At 36.5% G+C, this 22,074-nt stretch overlaps 1 protein-coding gene across 4 annotated transcripts in view; it reads right to left on the bottom strand.

Annotated features, from left to right (window-relative positions):
- The window catches only part of CEP41 (centrosomal protein 41), a 48,030-nt gene that overhangs the window by 10,194 nt on the left and 15,762 nt on the right, over positions 1 to 22,074 (bottom strand). For 2 of the 4 annotated variants that reach the window (XM_018046923.1, XM_018046924.1), the window contains exons 3-7: positions 12,490 to 12,597; positions 10,538 to 12,363; positions 8,152 to 8,199; positions 3,875 to 3,936; positions 2,581 to 2,650 (exon numbers count right to left, since the gene is read on the bottom strand). In XM_018046923.1, the coding sequence (XP_017902412.1) occupies positions 2,581 to 2,650; positions 3,875 to 3,936; positions 8,152 to 8,191 (172 nt within the window). In that variant the 5' untranslated portion in view covers positions 8,192 to 8,199; positions 10,538 to 12,363; positions 12,490 to 12,597. The remainder of the gene's footprint in view (positions 1 to 2,580; positions 2,651 to 3,874; positions 3,937 to 8,151; positions 8,200 to 10,537; positions 12,364 to 12,489; positions 12,598 to 22,074) is intronic. The other 2 variants (XM_018046922.1, XM_005679478.3) reach the window with 1 other exon arrangement.

Here is a 22,074-nt window from a genome sequence, read left to right as displayed (position 1 = left end):
ACTATTTTAAAAAAAGCAAACTTAGATAACCTCTTCTTATTTTGGATTTTATGACTCTAAAGCACTAAAATGAAAATACAACAGGCTAATAGATTTAATCATGAAAAAATGCAAACCTCAAATATGTCAAAAGTCAACACAAAATTAAAAATCACAAATTAGTCATGACATACATAAGTGAGAAAAGGTTAATATACTTAGTTCATTAATATTTTAAAACTAGATCTTTCGTAGAAAAAAGAGTGTATGCACAAAATAAAAACGCAATCAAGGTAAAACTGTTACCATGGAAAGGAAGCCTTCTTTGCACTCCAGAACTGCAGGCCGTCAGGCCCCGTCCCCCAAGCGAACTACCTTTAAATATTTGTCTCCTTCCAAAAATGAAACAACTACATATTTTATATATACTTATTTCCCCCCCTTCTTACATATCCAGAAAGATGCTATTCATACTGCTCTACACTATGGTTTATTGTTTACTTTTTTCTTTTAACTTAATAACATCAAGTAAAGGTTTTTCTTATTTATTTTCAAGGCTATACTGGTTTCCAATGAATAAAGAGCTCAGAACCATTTAAAGATTTTACAAATCAGTAAGTAAAAGATGAACATTCTATTAGAAAAAAGCAAGAAAAGACATGCCCTCAAAAGAAGGAATATCTATGACTAACAAACACAGATATGTATGCCAAGGCTCAACCTCGTTTTCAGATAAATTAAAAATAAAACTGCTATATACCATTTTTCATCCATCAAACTGGGAAACATTCACAAAAGTGAGAACTGTTCAGCACTGGCTGGTATGGGGAGAAATGGGTCTTCTTATTTGTTTGGTGGGAATACATTATCTTTCTGGAGATAATGTGGAATCAGCACTGAGCATCTTACAATGGTTCCACCCTTTGACCATCTGCAGCAGTTTATCTTCAGGAAATAAGTCAGAACCATAAAAAAATTTATGTATTTACATTACAACATTCTCTCATAAAAATGAAAAATCAGAAAAACATTAATGGCCAACAATAGGAGAATAATTAAATAAATCATGGCATATCTAAAGGCTGGACATTATATGACAACACAGCCTTTACAAATTGAGCTTTTGAAATCTACTTAATGACTTAGCAAAGTTTTCATGAAAAAATGTTCAATGAAAACAGCATAATACAAAACTATATAGAACAGTACGGATTTGGGTGGGGAAAACAGACCAAAATGTTAATAGGGTTTATTAGTTATTTTAATTTTCTTTTTTATATATTTTTAAACAGGTTTCTGATTTTCTAGAAATATATTTTAAAGCAGGGAAAAAAGAAATATTATAAAAGGAGTTTTTTTTATCCCTTCAAAAACAGCCAATGTGTATACAGACACAATCTGTTCTACAGGCATTCCTGAGTGAGTTATTATTCTGTATAGAGCACTAAAAACACTAATATTACTCACACATTATGGTGTCCTACATTACAAGAGCCTATTTTGCTCTGCAAATTTATCTCAGAAGAGAAAATTGCATGTGCCCATATGTCCTGGTGTTGCAATCTCGACAATGAATTAAAGGACAAAATCCAGGTACTTTATAATAACCAGGTTAAAACTGGGAGTACTCGAATGAGGAGACTCAATTATCTCTATTACAAAGAGCCCTTATTTCTCTGCAGCGTGAGAGGCATCCGTCAAAAGATAAATTCCTATCTTTTTTAGATTCTCTTTATCCTCCCTAACAAAAACAAGCCCAGGGAAATGACAATTGAGTTGTACAAACCCGGTGTTCAGACTTCCTGAGAAACTTGTCTTGAAATCAGAAGTCAAATTCCTGGCCTCCATCAACCTTAACAAAACACATCCCCCTTCAACAAGCAGCTGCACATTGACAGCTGAGGACTTCAGGATGAATAAAGACCTTGGCTCTGTGGATTCTTTTCATGATAGTACACCTAAGAGGCTTTCTTTTCAACTTGGTATTTAAGAAGGGAGATCTGGTGCCTATCTTGCTAGCTTTATCTCATAACCCTCACTTAGACCCCAGCCAGACTGGGCCATGTGACTCCCCAAACACGCTTGGACTTCTCCGTGCCTTCGCTCAGGCTGCTCCTGAGCCTGAGACAGTCTCACCCTTAACTTGCACCTGTTGAGATTCCACGCCCTGAAGGCCACGGTGTGCACGTGCACACATGTATTGGGGAGGAAAATAATAACAGAAAGACAGGTTACTCATACGACAGAAATTCATATGACTCCATGTAAGCAGAGCTGTGTCTTTTTCATCTTTGTAGTCTCATAGCACCTAACTCTGTGGCCTGTACATATACAGAGAGCAGTAAAAATATTTGTTTAAAAAATTAATTAGTATATTAAACACATTTAAATCATTTAAGGCTAAAAATGTTACAACCAGTAAACCAGACAGCTTTTTTTTTTTAAAGAAATAAGAATTAGCAAAGCACCAGACAGCATTTCTCAGAGAGTCACAATCTAATTACAGACAGATACATCAAAGTCCCTGTGAATACAATAGCACAGGATCCCACAGTCAAATGGTCAATTTGTCATTTTCCCCAAATCCTCAATTCTCATTACCTTCTAGCCTTTGAATCTCCTCAGCTGTCACTTCCAGTGTTTGATCAGATAGGGACGCAACCTGGATGGCCTGATAGGAAACAGAATGAAATGTGTAGATGTGTGTATGTTTGTCTTTAAACAGAGGCAATTCTGTTTTTAACAGAAGACGAGGAAATATCAGACATCAAAGATCTCCTGTTTTAAGAAACTGTCAGTGTCCCAGGTTGAAGACTAAATCTCAGGTCTTCTTACTTTGACGGCAGTAATTACGTTTTCTTTATTCCAGAAGAAAAAACTTGTTTAAAACATTACATGATAAACTTAAAAGACCAAAAGGATAATTTTGGACAAGAAACATAAATACGAGTTTAAAACTGCCTTCATGTATATTCTAGTTTCAATATAACATGCTATTTCTTAAAAAATGCATAACAGCATTGTATTAGCAATTATTCAACGAAGAAATAAATGTAATTATGGCTATATTGATTATAATGTTGTACACCCAATACATAGTTTTTGAAGTACTTTTGTGTTGTAGGAAGTGATAAAGTAGGAGACTGTGATTAATATGCACATACTACTATATATACAATAGATAATTAACAAGGACCTACTGTATAGCACAGGGAACTCAATATTCTATAATAACTTATATGAGAAAAGAATCTGAAAAAGAATATATGTACATATAATAACTGATTCACTGTGCTGTACACCTGAAACTAACACAACATTATAAATCAACTATACTCCAATAAACATTTAAAAAAATAGTAGGTAGAATTCAAATTAAAAATTAAATAAATCACTTTTCACAACTTAGCTCATTAGACTAACATCCACCTTGAGTTGTACATCACTGGAACCCTTGTTTGGGGGCCAGAGAGACATTTTGTCCATAATTTTCAAATGAAAGAAGAAAGTGACTTTACTAAAGTAACAAAATAGCCCATGGCAGAAAGACTTGTAAAAAGAGTACAGTCATAGATGGGATATTACCTGCTTTCCACAGAGAAATATGTCCAAGCAATAAAGAACCCAGAATTCTAGGTTCTTATTATTAAGATAAATTGACAAGGAAAAGTAAAACTTAAACTACAAATTTGATGATTAGAAAGTAGAATTTATATTTTACTGTATAAAATTCTTTTCAAAGAAAAAAGTTTCATACCAATTAGCCCTCTCATAGGTGAAATATAAAGAAGCAGAAGAAAACCCTCAGCAAACATTACTCAGAGTTGAATTTAGAAATATAGAAAGTAGCACAAATTAGATAGTCTTTATTCCAATGGAAGATCGTTAAACTTACCAGCTGGGCAAAAGTTGTTACTTTCAGTCTCTTGAAAAGCTCATCTTTTTTGTATCTATAATCTGCAAAGCAGAACGGGACAAATATTTTTCCAGGTTTATTTTGCTTTCTTGGAGGTATTAATTCTTTCTAGTCATCAAGAAACTTCATCAAGAAATGTACCCAAAAATGGTATATTTTTCCAGTTATTTGCATGTATTTCCTTGCATTACCTCATTTGATCCTCATGATAGCTTCAGAATTAAATGTGGCAGGTGTTGTATCATTTTTGTCTGGCCAGGAGAAGCCTCCAGCTGAAACTCTAAGCTACCTTTTTGGGTCCAGCGATTTGACCTCTTCCCTTTATTTTTATTGGTCTACAGTTATCCTTACTATGCTGTCTCTACTTTGACCCCATTGTATTGCATACATTTTTGTAAGTCCTTCCCAGAACAAGCAGGGGATAAATGTCTTAATTTTACAAATGAGGACAGAGACCCAGAGAAGCTGAAGTGCCCTAGGTCAAGAGCTGGTAAGACATTTATACCCTACTATTTTATCTCTGTCCTAGAAAGAGAATAATTATTCCTAAGGAATAACTATGCTAGAAACGGAGGACGACCTTTTTTTCCTGGAGTACAATACTGGGCATAAACTTATGATTGGTCCTGATAATCTCTTATATCAATTTTCCTTCACCTTTACTTCAGTAAAAATCAACTTATTACAGTTTTGCAATAGGAAAAAGTTATGGAGATCTATTGTACAACAAAGTAAATATACTTAGCAGTAGTGAACTGTACACTGAAAAATTTATAATGAAAGATTTATAAGGGTAAATCTTGTATTGTGGGTTTTTTTAAAAGCAAAATTAGAAAAAAAAGAAAAATCAACTGAAAACATCAATATTTACTCAGTGCTATCTTTACAATTCTGAGACATAACTCAAACTTTTTCATTTGTTTGTGTTAATAATTCTTCACATATTAAACAGTTTTAAGAAATACAGCCAGTCTCACTTTATTATTTGTCCCATAGAGGCATGTTAAAAGCTGGCCTCCCTAAACTTTTCTGAAGAAGACTTGCCAATTCTGAAGAGTTTCCAGCACTGAACTCCTGCCCACCCCTACTCTTCACTCTTCTAGTTTATATATTGACATCCTTGACTCCTTAAATACTGCCTCATTATTTCAGAATTACTAAAGGTTAGCTGGATAATTACTTTAGTCTCATAAACAAAGAATCCTAGCAAGGAAAGGATCAAAGGTACTTAATATTATTTACTTGGTTATACTAATCATTCCCATGAATTTTTCAAAAAACCAGCACAGACCAGAGAGCTACTTTGGAGGATAATGTGAGCATGATTTACCAAACACCTTGAAGCTCAGAGTTGGGAAATGATACTATCTTAAAAACATGCCTTCTCTAAGTACCTCAAGACTCTTTCTGATGAGGAACTAAAGCTTCTCTGTTCTAAAATGTCCTAAAGATAGCAATTTGGCTAAAAATTGATCTTTCTTCCAGGAAATTCTTAAAACAGTTTCTTCTAGATACAAGATAACAAACCTAGACGCAAAGTAGCTTCTAAAACACATCAGGATGCAGACCCGAATAAGCTGAGCAGAAGCTTTAGAAAGTGCAACTCAACTACAGTATTTCTCTCAGTTGTCACCAACTTGCCCACCCAAAGTCATTTATGTAAATCAAAATGGCAATAAGTCAGCCAAAGAAAATAGTCAATAGCTTTCAAAGTAGTTTGCACTGTGGCATTTATCCATTGCTATTCTTTTGGTATAGTTAACATAGTTGGAAATACTACTCTAGTTCTTCACATTCTATGTACAAAATACACACATTAAAATCCTCTTTAAATAGAAATCACCTTAAATAAGAAAACAGGCACTGCTATTTTCTAATGATCGGCATTTCCAGCATCCTCTCATAAGCACTAGAAATTGCACTGCACATTTGAACCTGAACTCTACATACCTGGTTCTGGTTTAGAAGGACAGCCATCATGAGGACTTTCTGACATTATTACTCAGATAAAAGATTAAGCTAGACGTTTTACAGCAAGTCTTAAATTTTATAAAAAGGATAACTTGGAAAGCTCTGTCAGTCTGTCCTTGCAAGGGCGAACAGAGCTTTAAGAATGGAGCTTCTGCTACTGTAGCTTCTCCCGGACTCTATAATGGAGACAAACAATCCTAGTTTCAGAAATGTTATCAAGTTTTGCTTCTCCGGTAAGTCTGGAGTCTAAGTGTGTCTCTCTCGAGTTACTGGAAGGACAGAGACCTAACTATCTAGGACGCTTCACACTGGGTCCAACCAGTGTCATCTAACCACCAGAAGCCAAGAATGGGCTTTGTGAATGGTCAATAGACACAGGGTGTCTATTTTCCCCAGGCAGAGTTGAAAGAATATTCAGATCACAAAGGAATTCTGCGTTTTCAGGGTTCTGTTAAATCGCGTTATTAGCAAAGGGAAGTGGGCTCACAGTGGAAGACAAATCAAAGGAAGTAACAGGACAAGGTTTGTGATTTCACAGAAAGACATGGCATCTAAGGTAATCTGAGCAAAGAGATGGGTTTAGGCTGTCACAGAACAAGGCAACATTCTCCTCCTTCTGACCCAAAAGAACACCTACAACAGAAGATGGGAAAAGAAAAGGGAATATTTTCCAAGATGTAGATCCCAAACCAGAACCTGAAGTAATTCTAGCTGGAGTGTCAGCACAAAGTGTGTGAAACAAGGTGAGTGGAACCTCCTGTCTTACTAAAAGGAAGCCCACAACCTCTGAAGAGGGAAGGTGAAGTACGCATTTTCAAGGACTCTAACCCACAGGTATTTCTTTTGGGAGATAAGTTCCATTTAAAGTTTATATATCCCAGAAACCACATTGTGCTTTTATGAGGAATATTTTAAACAGGGTTTCAGCAAGCTGGGTGGAATGGGACAATTTTTATATGGGACAAATTTTGGTGTGGATGGGTGAGTTTACACTCGGCTACCTATGCTTAGGAGGTGAAAAAGGCTACAAACCAGAACAGAAGCAGGCCAGTTGAATTTTGCTTACAGTGAATGAATTAAGGATGACAACAATAAAGTTTAGGTGAGTAAACAAGATTTTTTTCATAGTTTAAAAATTTAATATACACATATGTATGTATGTAAAGTGGAATATTTTACAGATACATAACATTTTAAATATATAGCATAAATGTATAAAGTATAAAATATATAAGAAAAAAAGGATACTGTGACATTACACATTAAAAAACAAATGTCTATAGCATCAGTCGTTATAGCTGAATGTAGCGAAAAAGAGATTCAGCACGGAGCTGCTCCTGAGTCCACGTCTATTGTCTGGAGTTTCTCAATACTGCAGCAATTCAAAAGGAACAGGAACATTATCATTCAAATTAAAATGATATGTAAAAACAAAAGTTCTGGTGAATTCTGGATTTGTAATATTTTCTTCCCAGAAGGTATATTCTACCAGAGCCAGGTCTTGAACTGCTACCAGTCAGAGCGCCTCTCTGCCGCCATTAGCTCAATACTGCCCTAGCACTGGGTTCTCCTACTGAAGCTATGAGCAAATCCATCTTAGAAAACAGATGTCCCTGCTTCTCTGATTCTGGCCATGATGTGTACATTTTACATCTGTTTTGGACACAGATTGAAAAATTATGATTTTGTGCAAGCGCAGTGCACTCAGTGACTAGAAGCATATCTTTGCTGAAGATTAGTTTTTTAAAAGGATGTGCATGAAATATGATTTTTAATTAAAAGAAAGCTGACTGCAATGAATTTATAATGCATAACATCACTTTAAGAATAAGCTCTTTCTCACACCTCTAAGTCTTTCATGAATACTGTCGAATTTATACTAAAAAGAATGCTATGAAATAAGATATTATTACTCCTATCTCAGGTACAGAGAAAATAAGAAAATAGGAAAGATTAAGTACCTTGAATACAGATCATAAAGACTGCAGTACAATGAAGCTAGAAGCTGGGGTTCTCACTGCTTAACTAGAGATTATTTCATAGTCCAACGTTATTATCTCCCATGGGATTTAAGGCAGGCAGAACTCAGACCCAAAGACCACAACCTCAGCAGCTGACCCGATGGTACAGTGTTTCCCACATCCTTCAAGGCATCTGCCATGCTCACCTGACTCCCATAGCTTTGTATGCGAGTCACCTGTAGAGTATGGTTAGGATTGTTAATAACCAACTTACAGAGCCACTATAGGGTTCCATTACCCCACACCATAAATAGTGTTACTCACTTTTTTTGATCTCTTCTAGCTTCTCAATGTACTTAGTCATACTGTTACCTAAAAAGAGAAGGATTTTAAATATGCTTTTAATGGAAGAAAATGATGTCTGAGGCTTCCCATCCTGTTTTTACAGAACTGCAGTAGACAAATGGATCAGACATAGTAAATAGTCTTTAGGATTATACGGCATTATTAAAAGATAAGGAATCCAGGGAAATGTTTTGGTCAAATGTGTTAAGCTGAGGTGCACACCCAATAAACATTAAGAAGTCCCCACAGGCACTACAAATGATCACTTTATGTAATTTCTTTTCTTTCCGAGTTAAGCCTTTCATCCTCCATTTATTTGCCCCATAAGCTTTTTTCGTGGGGAAGGTGTGCAGAGGAAGAGAAAGAAACAACAACCTCTGAATGTCTAAAATGAACTGCTGTGCCCAGCCAAGTAACCCTTTCCTCTTCGCTGAATCTTTGTGGTTTCCTTTTCTTCCCTGAACTTGGTCTTCCACTATTCATGCTGATACTGCAGTTTGAACTAGACCACACAGTCTGTACACCAGTATTCACCATGGATTTGATTTGCTGAGAAATCACAGCAGATCCTCAGCACTGTGGGGAGTCCTCCACCCTCATGTTTTATGGCCTGGTTCTATAACACTAGGTTCTAGCCAAGGTGGTTTGGAGAGTTTTCATGCATTAAAACTGGGCCAGGATCCTTATGGTTTCCGAATGAACTAAAGTCTGGTTCTCAAGCCAGGGGCTATTATTTTTTTACCGAGCATGCTTCAATTTGATTCAATTCAGCACAGCAAACTCTATCTGGCACCTCACATGTATAGCAAAAAAAAAAAGGAAAACATTAAGAATAATTTTTCATTTCTAAAACTGTGCTCCTAACTTTTAAGCCTTGAGAGCAACTAGTCAGTTTCAGTCACAAACTTTGGGTAAAAGAAATGCTTCCAATTAATGGTATAAGCACTGTTCTGAACTTTTCTTCATGTGTAGGTGAAAAGCAGAGAAAGAAAATTATTTCTCTGAAACCCAAAGCACATTTTCAAAAAACAACTTACATCACTTGTTATTACTAGATCTATACCATTATGGAATAAAATTTCACTGAGTTAGAATATTCTTTTTTCATCTGACAACACACAGTCCCCAGATCAGAACCGAAGAGCAGGACTGATTCAATGTAGTCCTGAACCCAGACTGTATCCTTCCAAAAGCTCAGAGAGACGTGACAGTAGTAGGGCTGCTCAGAAGGCCTTAGGCTTCTCAAGACAGACACTGAGAACACCTCAGAAGAGATCCAGAAAGGACCCAAGACCAAGGCTGGAATCAAATATAATCTTTTCTAGGTTCTTCAGGCTGGAATGAACCTGAGATGTTGACCAGATCTCCACAGTGGAAACCATGAATCCTTCCCAGACTCACAGCCTCTCCTGTGCAAGTCTGCACTTGGGCAGGAACCCAACTGGTCAGTACTTAGGTTAGAAGACAGGGCAAATGGCATGCTCTTCACTGTCCCACAGTCTTATTCTTAAACGACTTTATAGGAGCACGTTCCTGGGCCCATTACAGTGCCAGGCTGTTGACGTGGCAGTTAGTTTCTTTTCGCTGGAGAAGCTTCAGGTCTCCTTCCAGAATTGTCGAAAAATTGAGGTACAAAAGGTCCACTGACTTGTCCGGAGAGAGCAAGTTAGTAACTAAGTCGAGATTATTATTCCCAACCTCCTGGTTTCTAACATGGCTCGTGGAGACACACTGATTCTCTAGCTGTGCTGTTTTAAAAACACGATTTCACTGTGAGGTAAATATGTAGGAAGTGTTACTTTCTTCATAGTAGCAGGTGGGAACCATTTCGTGCTCTCAAATTCCCTGAGGCATGCTATGCATGGGAAACAATAGCCAACCTTATCATATAGTCTTTATTATTAAAACACTGCATTTCCAGTCTATAGCAGTTTCTACTAACAATGTGTCTAAAATCCATTTCTCAGTCAGTTAACAACATTTTCAGAATATTTACACAGCACTTCATCTTTGTACCAGCAGAGCCTCACAATGACCCTGTGAGGTATGTTTTCATTCCTACTGATTATTTTTTCCACTAAAGGTGAAGACAGAGAAGCAAAGTCTTTTGCAGAGGTGTACAAATACTTGGCAAAATTAGGAATAAATCTAAGAGTGCTATTGATAAGAAGCTTTTTTCATTATGGCTATTCATTCTCTCCTGTAGGGGGGAAATAAAAGAAAATGGAAGATTTCTGCATTGCTTCAATTGGAGAAATGACTAATCAACACAAAAGAAATCCCTAAAAATGATTTTAGAAAGTATGAAAAGTAGTATTTTTACCCCCACTTCATGTACTGCTTGTATCTTAACTAAGCAGCTCACCTTACTGGCTCTAATTTCATCTGAAAACAGCTTTTTGACTACCTTTTAAAAAGAATACAAATGAATCAATTCTATAATTGACTTATTTATAAACACATTTTTATTTTATACAAAAGTAAGGAGGCTAAAAGACTATCAACAGAATAATTTTTTTAATTGAAATTACACATTACTGCCAGATAAATTTTCCTAGACAAGACTTTGATTAAAAAAGAAAGTTAGTGGCTCCCCACTGCTTACTGACTGAAGTTTAAACTCCTTGCTCTACTACTGAAGGCGCCAACGTCTTACCTACCTCTTCAATCTTGCCTTAATTACTAAACTTGACAAACTCTCTGTGAGTCTTTGGCTCTCTGACATGTCACCTTGCCCACATAATCATAATAGCTCACCCAGCTGGAAGTGACCTTTCCCTCCTCTGAACTTCTACAGCACTCAGCTTACCACTCACAAGGCATTTATCATTGTACTGCCTTATTTGTGTGTAAGTCTTATCTATCTTATTATACTGAAAGCCCCAAATAACTATTTACACACACACACACACACACACACACAGACGCACACATGCACAGAATATCTTCATCCTTTCCACTGTCTAGGGTTGGAGGCACTCAAAAATACTTGCTAAATGAGAAATACTATGAAGATCTACTAGCTGAAGAATCCTTATAATGGATCATATTATAATGTAAATAATCATACCCCAATTTGCTTTGAGTTTTTGGATGCCTAATTTTCTCTAAGCTATACACAACTTTATTTATATACAGTACATATATGTTACACACTACTTAAATGACCTATATTGTTTCAGGACTCAGGTAATAGAAATGTATACGGTGATATTTAGCCTCTACTTAGTTTATAATTTAAGTTGCAAAAAAAAGATATATAAAAAGGTTTTACAAGTGGAATCAAGAAAAAGAGACAACTCAACTATATTGATATTGCTAAGCAAAGATACAGCATAATCAACGAACTGAGGGGTTCATTCATTAGAGTTTTTCCTTTGTTTTCCTATAATGTAATAACCTTATTTGTACTGAGCCAGTAAGAAAAGCAAGTGATTTTGAGCAGCAGTAATCTAAAGTGGTTAAGATTTATAAGGCAGGAACTCAGTTGCTAAGAGACAATTCCACTGCTTTATTTTTCTTCAATATTTCCCTCCTCTATGGAGAAGTTCTTTTGGCTCGGAAGGAGCAGAAAGCGTGAAAAGAGGCACAGAGGTCCTTTGTTAATCTCAATAAGTTACACGAGCGCATAGTGCTTTCTGGTTTGTAAAAGGCTTTCACATACATTTCTTCCTTTGGCATAAGAAACAGAATTAAATACCAAGTAAAGATGAAGAGTACCTAGTCTGTAATGAGTTTCAGTGCTTAGGATCAAGCCTATTAGCAGATATTCAGGAAAAGTAGAGACTAAGAAGAAAAAAAGAAAATGACTAGTTTGTATGGAGATAAGAAAAGTAAGATGAATTTTAAAAAAATTAAAAATAGCTAGAAAAGACTGAGTGGAGATAGTCTATGGACTTTTAGAGAGCTAAAGAAATTTGAAATTAGATTGAATATAGATTGAAATGAGAGAATAATGCCAGAAATGAAAGCGTTTAGGAGGCTAACAAAGGAAGAGCCCTGTGGTTTGGAAATTGTCCCTTAATCAGCCTGCAGGGCTACAGAGCAGGAAGCCAGAGAGGGTGCTTGAGAATACACAAGGACCCTGCGGTGGTGACCGAACAAAGTGTCGGCAGGGATCTCATCGCAAGCATAATCCATTCCGGGCACAGTCTGGCAGTGCTGGGGAGCTGGGAAGATACACTCAGGCACCTATGGAACAAAAGAAATATTTGAAGTTCAAAATAATTCTGATATTTCTAGCCATGGCTATACAATGGTGTTTGAATTTATAAGAGAAGTAGCGTCAGAAGGACAGAAATAAAATATTATCTTTACCCAGGAAGAAGATATCTGGCTTTGAAGAACTCAGTAGAAGGCGATTTGGGTGAAGATTGGAGATGCCACAAAATTCTTGATTTCTCGGGATTAACTCTGAGTTGCTCACTGTTTGGTAAGAAAAGATTAAAGACCCATCTATTTAGCCTAGAAATAAGAAATGCTCATTTGTTCCTGTGCCTATTTCTACTGCTCTGACTGCAGAGCTTAAAATCATACCTCAGACAGGAATTCCTTATTCTTACTTGACCTTTAAAGTCAGTCTGGTGTTTTCACAGCCAGGATTCCTCACACTTTTCACCTTATGGCAGACACACATAAGTGATAACATTTGGACACAACACCGAGGTTTGGGCTGTCTCAGGCCCTGACGGCTAGCCAGAGGGCTAAAGAGATCCGTATCCTGGCTCATAATCCACAGGCTGCTGTACTGAATATACAGTAAGTAAGGTAAGTCACACACACAAAAAATGAATAGAAAAAATGAAAATCTTTCCCTTAAGCTGACTTTAACATAATTTTTAAAATCTGAAACAAAAAATCGAACACTAGAATTACATTTCTTCCATACTGACTTTAAAATACACTGGGTTTCCGGCAATGAAGCATACTTTGGCCCTTCCAAAGGTATTATAAAACTAGACTTCTGCTTCCAGGAAGATGAGGTAGGATGTACTTTTCTCTACTCCTCCAGCTAAGTACAAGAAAATCCCCAGATGATCCACAAAATAGGAGGAAATATCTGCAAATTATCCTTCAGATAAGGGTCTACTATTCAGGGTATATAACAGAATTCTTGTAACTCAACAATAAAAAGAAAAATAACCCAACTAAAAAAAGAAAACAGGCCAAGGATATGAATAGCCATCTCTCCACAGGAGATGTATAATTGCCAATAAGCACATTAAAAGGTGCTCAACATCATTACTCATTAGGAAAATGCAAATCAAAACCACAATGAAAATACCACTTCACACCCACAAAGATGACTATAATCAAAACGATGGACAACAACAAGTATTGTTGAGGATGTGGAGAAAAAAAGAGCCCTCCTACACTGCTGATGGGAATGCAAAGTGCAGCTGCTTTGGAACACAGTTTGGCAGTTCCTCAAAAAATTAACATCTGACCACAGACTTAACATCTGACCAAGAATTCAACTTCTAGATATATAACCAAGAGAACTGAAAACAAGTTCACACAAAAACATGTATGCTAATGTTTTAGCAGCATTATGGTCAAAAAACATAAATAAACCAAACATCTATCAAATGATGAGAAGATACACCAACTGTGGTGCTGTGCTTAGTCGCTCAGTTGTGTCCAGCTCTTTGTGATCCCATGGACTGTAGCGTACCAGGCTCCTCTGTCCATGGGGATTCCCCAGGCAAAAATACCAGAGTGGGCTGCCATGCCCTCCTCCAGGGAATCTTCCCAACTCAGGGGTCAAACCCAGGTCTCCCGCACAGCAGGTGGATTCTTTACCATCTGAGACATCAGGAATAGCTATATAAAAGAATATTGTTTAGCATTAAAATAAAGTATTGACACATGCTAGAACAGTGATGAACCTTGAAAACATTATGCTAAGTGAAAGAAATCGCACACAAAGGTCACATGTTGTATGATTGCATTTTTATGAAATATTCAGAAGAGGCAAAGTCATAGATACCAAACATAGATTAGTGATTCCCAGGAACTGGTAAAAGTAAGGCATAGGAAATTACTGCTTTGGGTATGGGGTTTCTTTATGGGGTGACAGAAATATCCAGGGGGCACTAGTGGTAAAGAATCCACCTGCAAATGCAGGAGATGCAACAGATACGGGTTTGATCCCTGAGTTGGGAAGATTCTCCTGGAGAAGGAAACAGAAACCCACTCCAGTATTCTTGCCTGGAAAATCTCATGAACAGAGGAGCCTGGCAGGCTACAGTTGCAGGCTCCATGGGGCTGTGAAGAGTCGGACACGACTGAGCATGCATGCGCACACCCACAAAGAAATATTCTACAGTTAGGTAGTATTGATGGTTTGACCACCTTGTGAATGTTCTAAAAATGTCTGAATTGTACATTTGTAAAGGTTGAATTTTATGGTATGTAAATTATGTCTGAATTTAAGAAAACATACCCAGTTAGAAAAAAAGACTGAATAGAAAAAGAAAATCCTGGATGGGGTAAATTAAGAGTTTGGGATTAGAAGCTACATATTACTATATACAAAATAGATAAACAAGGTCCTACTGTATAGCACAGGCAACTATACTCAATAGCTTATAATAACCTATAATGGAAAAGAATCTGAAAAAGAAAATATGTTTTATGTATACATACATTTATGTATAAAACTGAGTCATTGCTATACACTAGAAACGAACATGACATTATAAATCAACTATACTTAAAATTAAAAAAAATACTGGACATTATATATAAAACAAACATAAAAAGACTCTGATATGTGGAGCAAGGAAGGCAGATTGGCTAGGGACTTTGGGACCTGAGCAATGACATAATGGTTGAGCTACCTGGGTGTGTGTGTGTTTGGTTTTTGTCTCATTACCCTCAACTTGGAGCTGAAGAAGCCAGAAATCCAAAAACACCAACAGATGAAAAAATTCCTAAAAGGACAGCAAGACAGAAAACTATCAGATAATAACTGCCTTATTCCAGTTGCATTCCATAAAAAAGCTATGTCTTACCCTTACGTGCCCACAAAGGCCAGATGGGGAATCTTGTTTTTCATCTTTGTTGGGCTGTGATGAGATGCTATCAGAGTACCAAAAAGGAGGAGAAAGAGGCTGAAAACGCACTCAATGATATAACTGCTGAAACCTTTTCAAATTTGTTTTCAGTCCCTGGTGGCTCAGACAGTAAAGTATCTGCCTGCAATTTGGGAGACCCAGGTTTGATGCCTGGGTTGGGAAGATCTGGAGAAGGGAATGGCAATCTACTGCAGTATTCTTGCCTGGAGAATTCCATGGACAGAGGCTACAGTCCATGGGGTTGCAGAGGCAGACACGACTGAGAGACTAACACTTTCAACATTATCAAGTTTGGCAAGTAACATAAACTTCAGATTTATAATAAAAGGAAATACTGTTTGGCATTTACTCCAAAGAAATTCACAGCAAGATGTTATCATAGTCAGACTTCTGAAAACTAAAGAAAGAAATCTCAAAAGCAGCAACAGAAAAATGACACCTGACCTATATGGGAAAAACAGTTTGAATAACCGGAGATTTCTCATCAAAAATCAGGTGACCAGAAGAAAGTGGCACAATATTTTTCAAGTGCTGGAAGAAAAGAACTGTCAACGGGAATAGAAGAGAAGATACCCTTTAGGAAAATATAGAAGAGAAGATACCCTTTAGGAAAATATAGAAGAGAAGATACCCTTTAGGAAAGAAAAGAAATCAAGACATTCTCATTAAGGAAAACTAAGAGACTTTGTTACCAGTAGACCTATCCTAAAGAATGGTTAAAGGAAGCTCTCTACTTAGAAAGGAAAAGATAAAAGAAGATATCTCACAATATCATGAAAAAAAGAATTCACTAAGCAAAACTATGCCTCTTTTCAAGTACACATGGAACATATACCCTTGGTATATGTTTCAATACATTAAAAAAAATAATATATACAGAGTACATTCTCTAACCACAGTGGTATTAAACTAGAAGTCATTAACAGAAAGATAATGGGAAAATCTCCAAATACTTGTAACTAAATAACATACTTCTAAATAATCCATGGATCAAAGAAGTCTTAAGAGAGGTAAAAAGATACACTGAAGTGAATGAAAATGAAAATTCAACATATAAAAATTTTTGAGACACAGCTATTAATCAGTGCTGAGAGAAATTTGTATTACTAACTATATGCATTAAAAAGAGAAAAAATCTTTAATCAGTAATCTGAATGCTTACCTCAAGAATCTAGAAACAAGAGCAAAATAAACCCAAAGCAAGCAGAAGAAAAGAAATCATAAAGAGAAAAAACAATAAAATTTAAAACAGAAAACACAGAGAAAATTGATGAAACCAAAAGCTGGTTCTTTGAAAAGATCAATAAAATGGATAAATCTGTAGTGAAGAAAAAAAAGACACAAATTACCAATGTCAGTAATGAAAGAGAGGCTTCACTTCAGACATTACAGATATCAGAAGGATAACAAGGAAACGCTACAAACAACTCTATGCACATAAATTTGAAACCTTGGATGAAATGTACTAATTCCTCAAAAAACACAAACCCACAACTCATCTACTATGAAACAAACAATTTGAATATCCCCTTACCTATTAAAACATTAAATTCAAAATTTAAAAACTCTCAAAAAAGTCTCCAGGCATAACAGTTTTATTGGAGAATTCTACCAAATATTTAAGAAAGAATTGACACTAATAATACACAATCTCTTCCAGAAGAACAGAACAGGAGGGAATACTTCCCAACTCATTTTATGAGACCAGTATTACAACAATACTAAAAACAGACAAAGACAATCCAAAAAACAAGCCAAAACTACAAACCAATGTCCCTCATGAATATAGACACAAAAATCTTTAATGAAATAATAAATAGAATTCAGTAATATATAATAAGAATTATTATACCATGATTAAGTGAGGTTTACTCAATGAATGCAAAACTAGTACAATATTTAAAAATCAATAAAAGTAATCCACTATATTATCAAGATAAAGAAAAATACATATGATTATATCAATTGAGGTAGTAAAAAAGTATTCAATAAAATTCAATTGTCATTCGGGATTAAAACTCTTAGAAAAATAGGAACAGGAGGAAACTCCCTCACTCAACCTGATACAGCTAACATTATCCTTAATGATGAAAGACAATGATTTCCCTCTGAGTCTGGGGTAAAGATAAGGATGTTTGCTCCAATCACTCATTTAACATAGTTCTGCCAATTCTGACGTGTGTGTGTGTGTGTGTGTGTGTGTGTGTGTGTGCGGCTAAGTCGCTTCAGTCATGTCCAACCCTGTGCGACCCCATAGACGGCAGCCCACCAGGCTCCCCCATCCCTGGGATTCTCTAGGCAAGAACACTGGACTGGGTTGCCATTTCAGTGCAATAAGGTAATAAAAGGAAATAAACACATGTAGACTGGAAAGGAAGAAATAAAACTTTCCTTTTTTAGATGATATGATTGTCTATATAGAAAAGCCCAAGGAATCTACCAAAAACTCCTGCCTTACCTAATAAGTACTTTTAGCAACATCTCTGGATACAAGTTAAATACACAAAATTAAGCTGTATTTCTATATGATAGCAATGAAAACGTGGACACGGAAATTTAAAAATATAATTTTAAAATTATATTGCTCATTGCCATTTAAAATTGCTCAGAAAAAGAGAAATACTTATCTGTAAATCCAACAAAACATGTATAGGATTTATATGCAGAAAACTGTACAATGCTGATGAAAGAAACAAAGAGTCAAGTATATGGAGAGAAATAGCATATTAATGGAATGTAAGACTCAACATAGGAACATGTCAATTTTCCCCAAATTGATAAGACAGGTTGAATGAAATTCCTATCAAATGTATATCAATATTTTTAAAGTGTAAATAAGATTATTCTACAGTTTACATGGAAAAAGGCAAAGGAATTAGAGTAGTAAAGTAATTTCGTAAAGAAAAATAAAGTGGGGATAATCCATCTAACCAATATCCAATTTACTATATACAGCTATGGTAATCAAGACTGTGTTATTGGCAAAGGGATAGACACACAAATCAATGGGACATGGAAACAACCTAGATGTCCATCAGCAGATGAAGGGATAAGACAGCTGTGGTACATACACACAATGGAGTATTACTCAGCCATTAGAAAGAATACACTTGAATCAGTTCTAGTGAGGTGGATGAAACTGGAGCCTATTATACAGAGTGAAGTAAGCCAGAAAGAAAAACACCAATACAGTATACAACGCATATATATGGAATTTAGAAAGATGTAACAATAACCCTGTATGCAAGACAGCAAAAGAGACACAGATGTATTAAGTCTTTTGGACTCTGTGGGAGAGGGCAAGGGTGGGATGATATGGGAGAATGGCACTGAAACATGTTAATTATCATATGTGAAACGAATCGCCAGTCCAGGTTCGATGCGTGATACAGGTGCTTGAGGCTGGTGCACTGGGATGACCCAGAGGGATGGGATGGATGGGGAAGGAGGTGGGAGGGGGGTTCAGGATGGGGAACACATGTATACCATGGCGGATTCAAGTCATTGTATAGCAAAACCAATATAATATTGTAAAGTAAAATAAATAACTTAATTTTTAAAAAAAAAATCAATGGAACAGAATACAGAAACAAGAAATAGATCCACATAAATATGCCCACTGGTTTTTGACAAAGGTGAACATACAACCCAATGGAGGAAATGCAACCTTTTAAACAAATGGTGTAGAGTAATTGGACATCTGCAAGCAAAAGTTAATCTCAATCTAAGTTGCACATCTTATACAGAAATTACCTCAAAATGTGTCAGGAACTTACATATAAACCTAAAATACATAACTTTTAGAAAAAATTATGATAGAAAATCTTTGGGATCTAGGTTAGGCAAAGCATTCTTAGGCCTGACAACAAAAGCAGGATCCATAAAAGGAAATACTGATATCCTGGACTTTACCCAGATTAAAAACTTTTGCTGTTTGAAAGACCCTGTAGGAAGATAAAAACGACAGGCTACAGACTGGCAGAAACTATTTGCAAACCATGTATCCAACAAAGGACTAGTAGCTAGGATATATAAAGAACACTCAAAACTCAACAACTAAAAAGCAAGCAATACAATTAGAACACAGGCAAAAAAGACAAACATTTCAGTGAAGATGAAATACAGACATATAGATGGCAAATAAGCACACAAAGAGATATTCAACATAAGTCATTAGAGAAATGCAAAACACAAGGGCAATGATATGCTACTACACATCTATCAGAATGGCTAAAATTAAAAATGGCAACACCAACAAATGCTAAGGATATGGAGAAACTGGATCACACTGCTCATGGGAGTGTAAAATGGCCCAGTCACTCTGGAAAACAGTTTGGCAGTTTCTTAAAACGCTACAAATGCAACTGCCAAACAACCTAGTAACTGCACTTCTGGGCACTAATCCCAGAGAAATGAAGGCTTATTTTCACACAAAAATCTGTATTCAAATGTTTATAGCACATTTACTTGTAACAATCAAAAAGGGGAAACAATTCAAATGTCCTTTACTAGGAAAATGATTAAACTCATGACTCTGCAATCCCATGGATAGTAGCCCACCAGGCTCCTCTGTCCATGGAACTTCCCAGGCAAGAATACTGGAGAGGGTTGCCATTTCCTCCTCCAGGAGATTGAACCCGAGTCCCCTGCATCGCCTGCACTGGCAGGCGGATTCTGTACCACTCTGCCACCTGTGAAGCCCATGGTGCATCCATACTATGGAATATTCCTAAGAAGTGAAGTCGCTTAGTCGTGTCCACTCTTTGCGACCCCACGGACTGTAACCTGCCAGGCTCCTCCATCCATGGGATTTTCCAGGCAAGAATACTGGAGTGGGTTGCCATTTCCTTCTCCAGGGGATCTTCCCAACCCAGGGATAGAACCTGGGTCTCCTGCACTGCAGGGAGGCTCTTTACCATCTGCGCCACCACTCAGGAATAAAAAGGGATGAACTACTAATACATGCAACAACATGGTTAAATCTCCAGAGAACTTCCTGAGGAAAAAAATCCAGTCAAAGTTATATACTGTATGATTCCATCTATATATAAGTTGTGAAATGACAAAATTATAGAAGTGAAGAACAGATTGGTGGGAGCCAGGGGTTAAGGAGCAGGTGAAGGTGGAAAGTGGATATGAAGCATCCTTGTGGTCATGGAAGAAAAGTTCTGCATCCAGACTCTCTATCAATGTCAATATCATGGTTGGGGTAGTGCAGTATCGTTCTGCAAGATGTTACTATAGGAAACTAGGTAAAGTATATGGAATCTCTGTTTTATTTCTTACCATTCCATGTGAATCTACAATGACCTCAAAAGGCCAGATGGTGAAGAATCTACCTGCAATGCAAGAGACCTGGGTTCGACCCCTGGGTTGGGAAGATCCCCTGGAGAAGGGAAGGGCAACCCACTCTAGTATTCTTGCTGGAGAATTCCAGGCAAGAATGGACAGAGGAGCCTGGTGGGCTACTGTCCATGGGGTCACAAAGAGTTGGATACAACTTAGTGACTAACACTATGTATAGACACTAACAAGTTTAATTAACAAAAACACTAGATTAAAAAATCTCAGAATATAAAAGGATATAGGCAATTACTTTGTACTGTAAAAAGAAGATACAAATATCTCAATTTCCAAAAAACGGAATTATTTTCAGATATCATAATTGAGTCAAACTTTGGTTATGAGTTGAAGAACTGAAGAGAAAGAAACGGGTTTTCATTCAGAAAACACAATTCAATTTCCAGGAGGAAAAAAAAAAGATGTTATAAATAAATCTATATAGCTGAAAAACATCTCAGCTCTTATAAATTTTAATTTTAAGAAGGCTCCAAAAGAAAGCATTAAGCAGTCTTTAAACCATTATTTGTACTTCTCAGAGAAAATACGGTATTTTTAATAAAAAGTACTTGCCTCTCAGAATAACTTTTTCCAGAAGGGTGGGTCACAGTTGCAATTATGGGGAGAAAGGTAGAGATACAGGAGCTGAGGGCATGGGTGGTAGAAGAAATGAGGCTGGAGGAAATAACTGGGACAGCGTGGCCAAAGACACAGTACACAGGAACTCAGGCCAGGTCTCCAAAGTTGACTTCTATTATCCTGCACACAAATCCTAGTTCTGTCTCCTTTATTGAACTTTAAGTAAATCACGTAATCTCTAGACTACGATTTCCTCTTCCTCAAAGACAGAGATAACATTTTTTACCTCCTCCCATAAAACAGGATATTTGCAAGGACAGATATCTGAACAGCACAAAAATGTTTGAAAGAACGGTCCCAAGAAAGTATCTGCAAAGCAGGCTCATTTAAAACATTTAAGTCCATTTTATATGGGGAAAAATGCATAACAGAAGACAATAATTTTGAAGAAGACTAGGAGAAAGAGAAAGAAAATGAATGAGATTTAAACAGTCAACATCTCAGTTTATTTTCTTAGTTGTCTTAAGTGGTAGAATATTCAGTATTGCTAAAGGCATGTGGCACTCCAATCAACTAGCAAAACCATCTTAATAGGATGGATTTTCCACAGCAGACTTTAAGAGGTTGAAAAAAACTAAACAAACAACCAAAATCTCACAAGACTGCAAATCCACCAGGGGCTTGGGGAGTGGTTTTCATCCTGACACTGAAAAATGTCAACAGCATGGAAATAAGCAGTAATACACTCTTAAATTTCATTTTACCTGAATTGCAGCACTAATTTAATTTTGTCTGGTATTTTAGTTACTCATTCAAGTCTGTCTGCCTCCACTTGAATCTAAGCTCTTTGATTGCAATAATCAACAGTTCACACTCATCTTTACATGTCCCATAGCCCAGAACC

The sequence above is a fragment of the Capra hircus genome, chromosome 4 (assembly GCF_001704415.2).
Source record: "Capra hircus breed San Clemente chromosome 4, ASM170441v1, whole genome shotgun sequence".
In the NCBI taxonomy this organism is placed as follows: Eukaryota; Metazoa; Chordata; class Mammalia; order Artiodactyla; family Bovidae; genus Capra; species Capra hircus.
The sequence above is the reverse complement of the archived record's forward strand: the minus strand, read 5'-3'. Positions and strand labels throughout refer to the sequence as shown.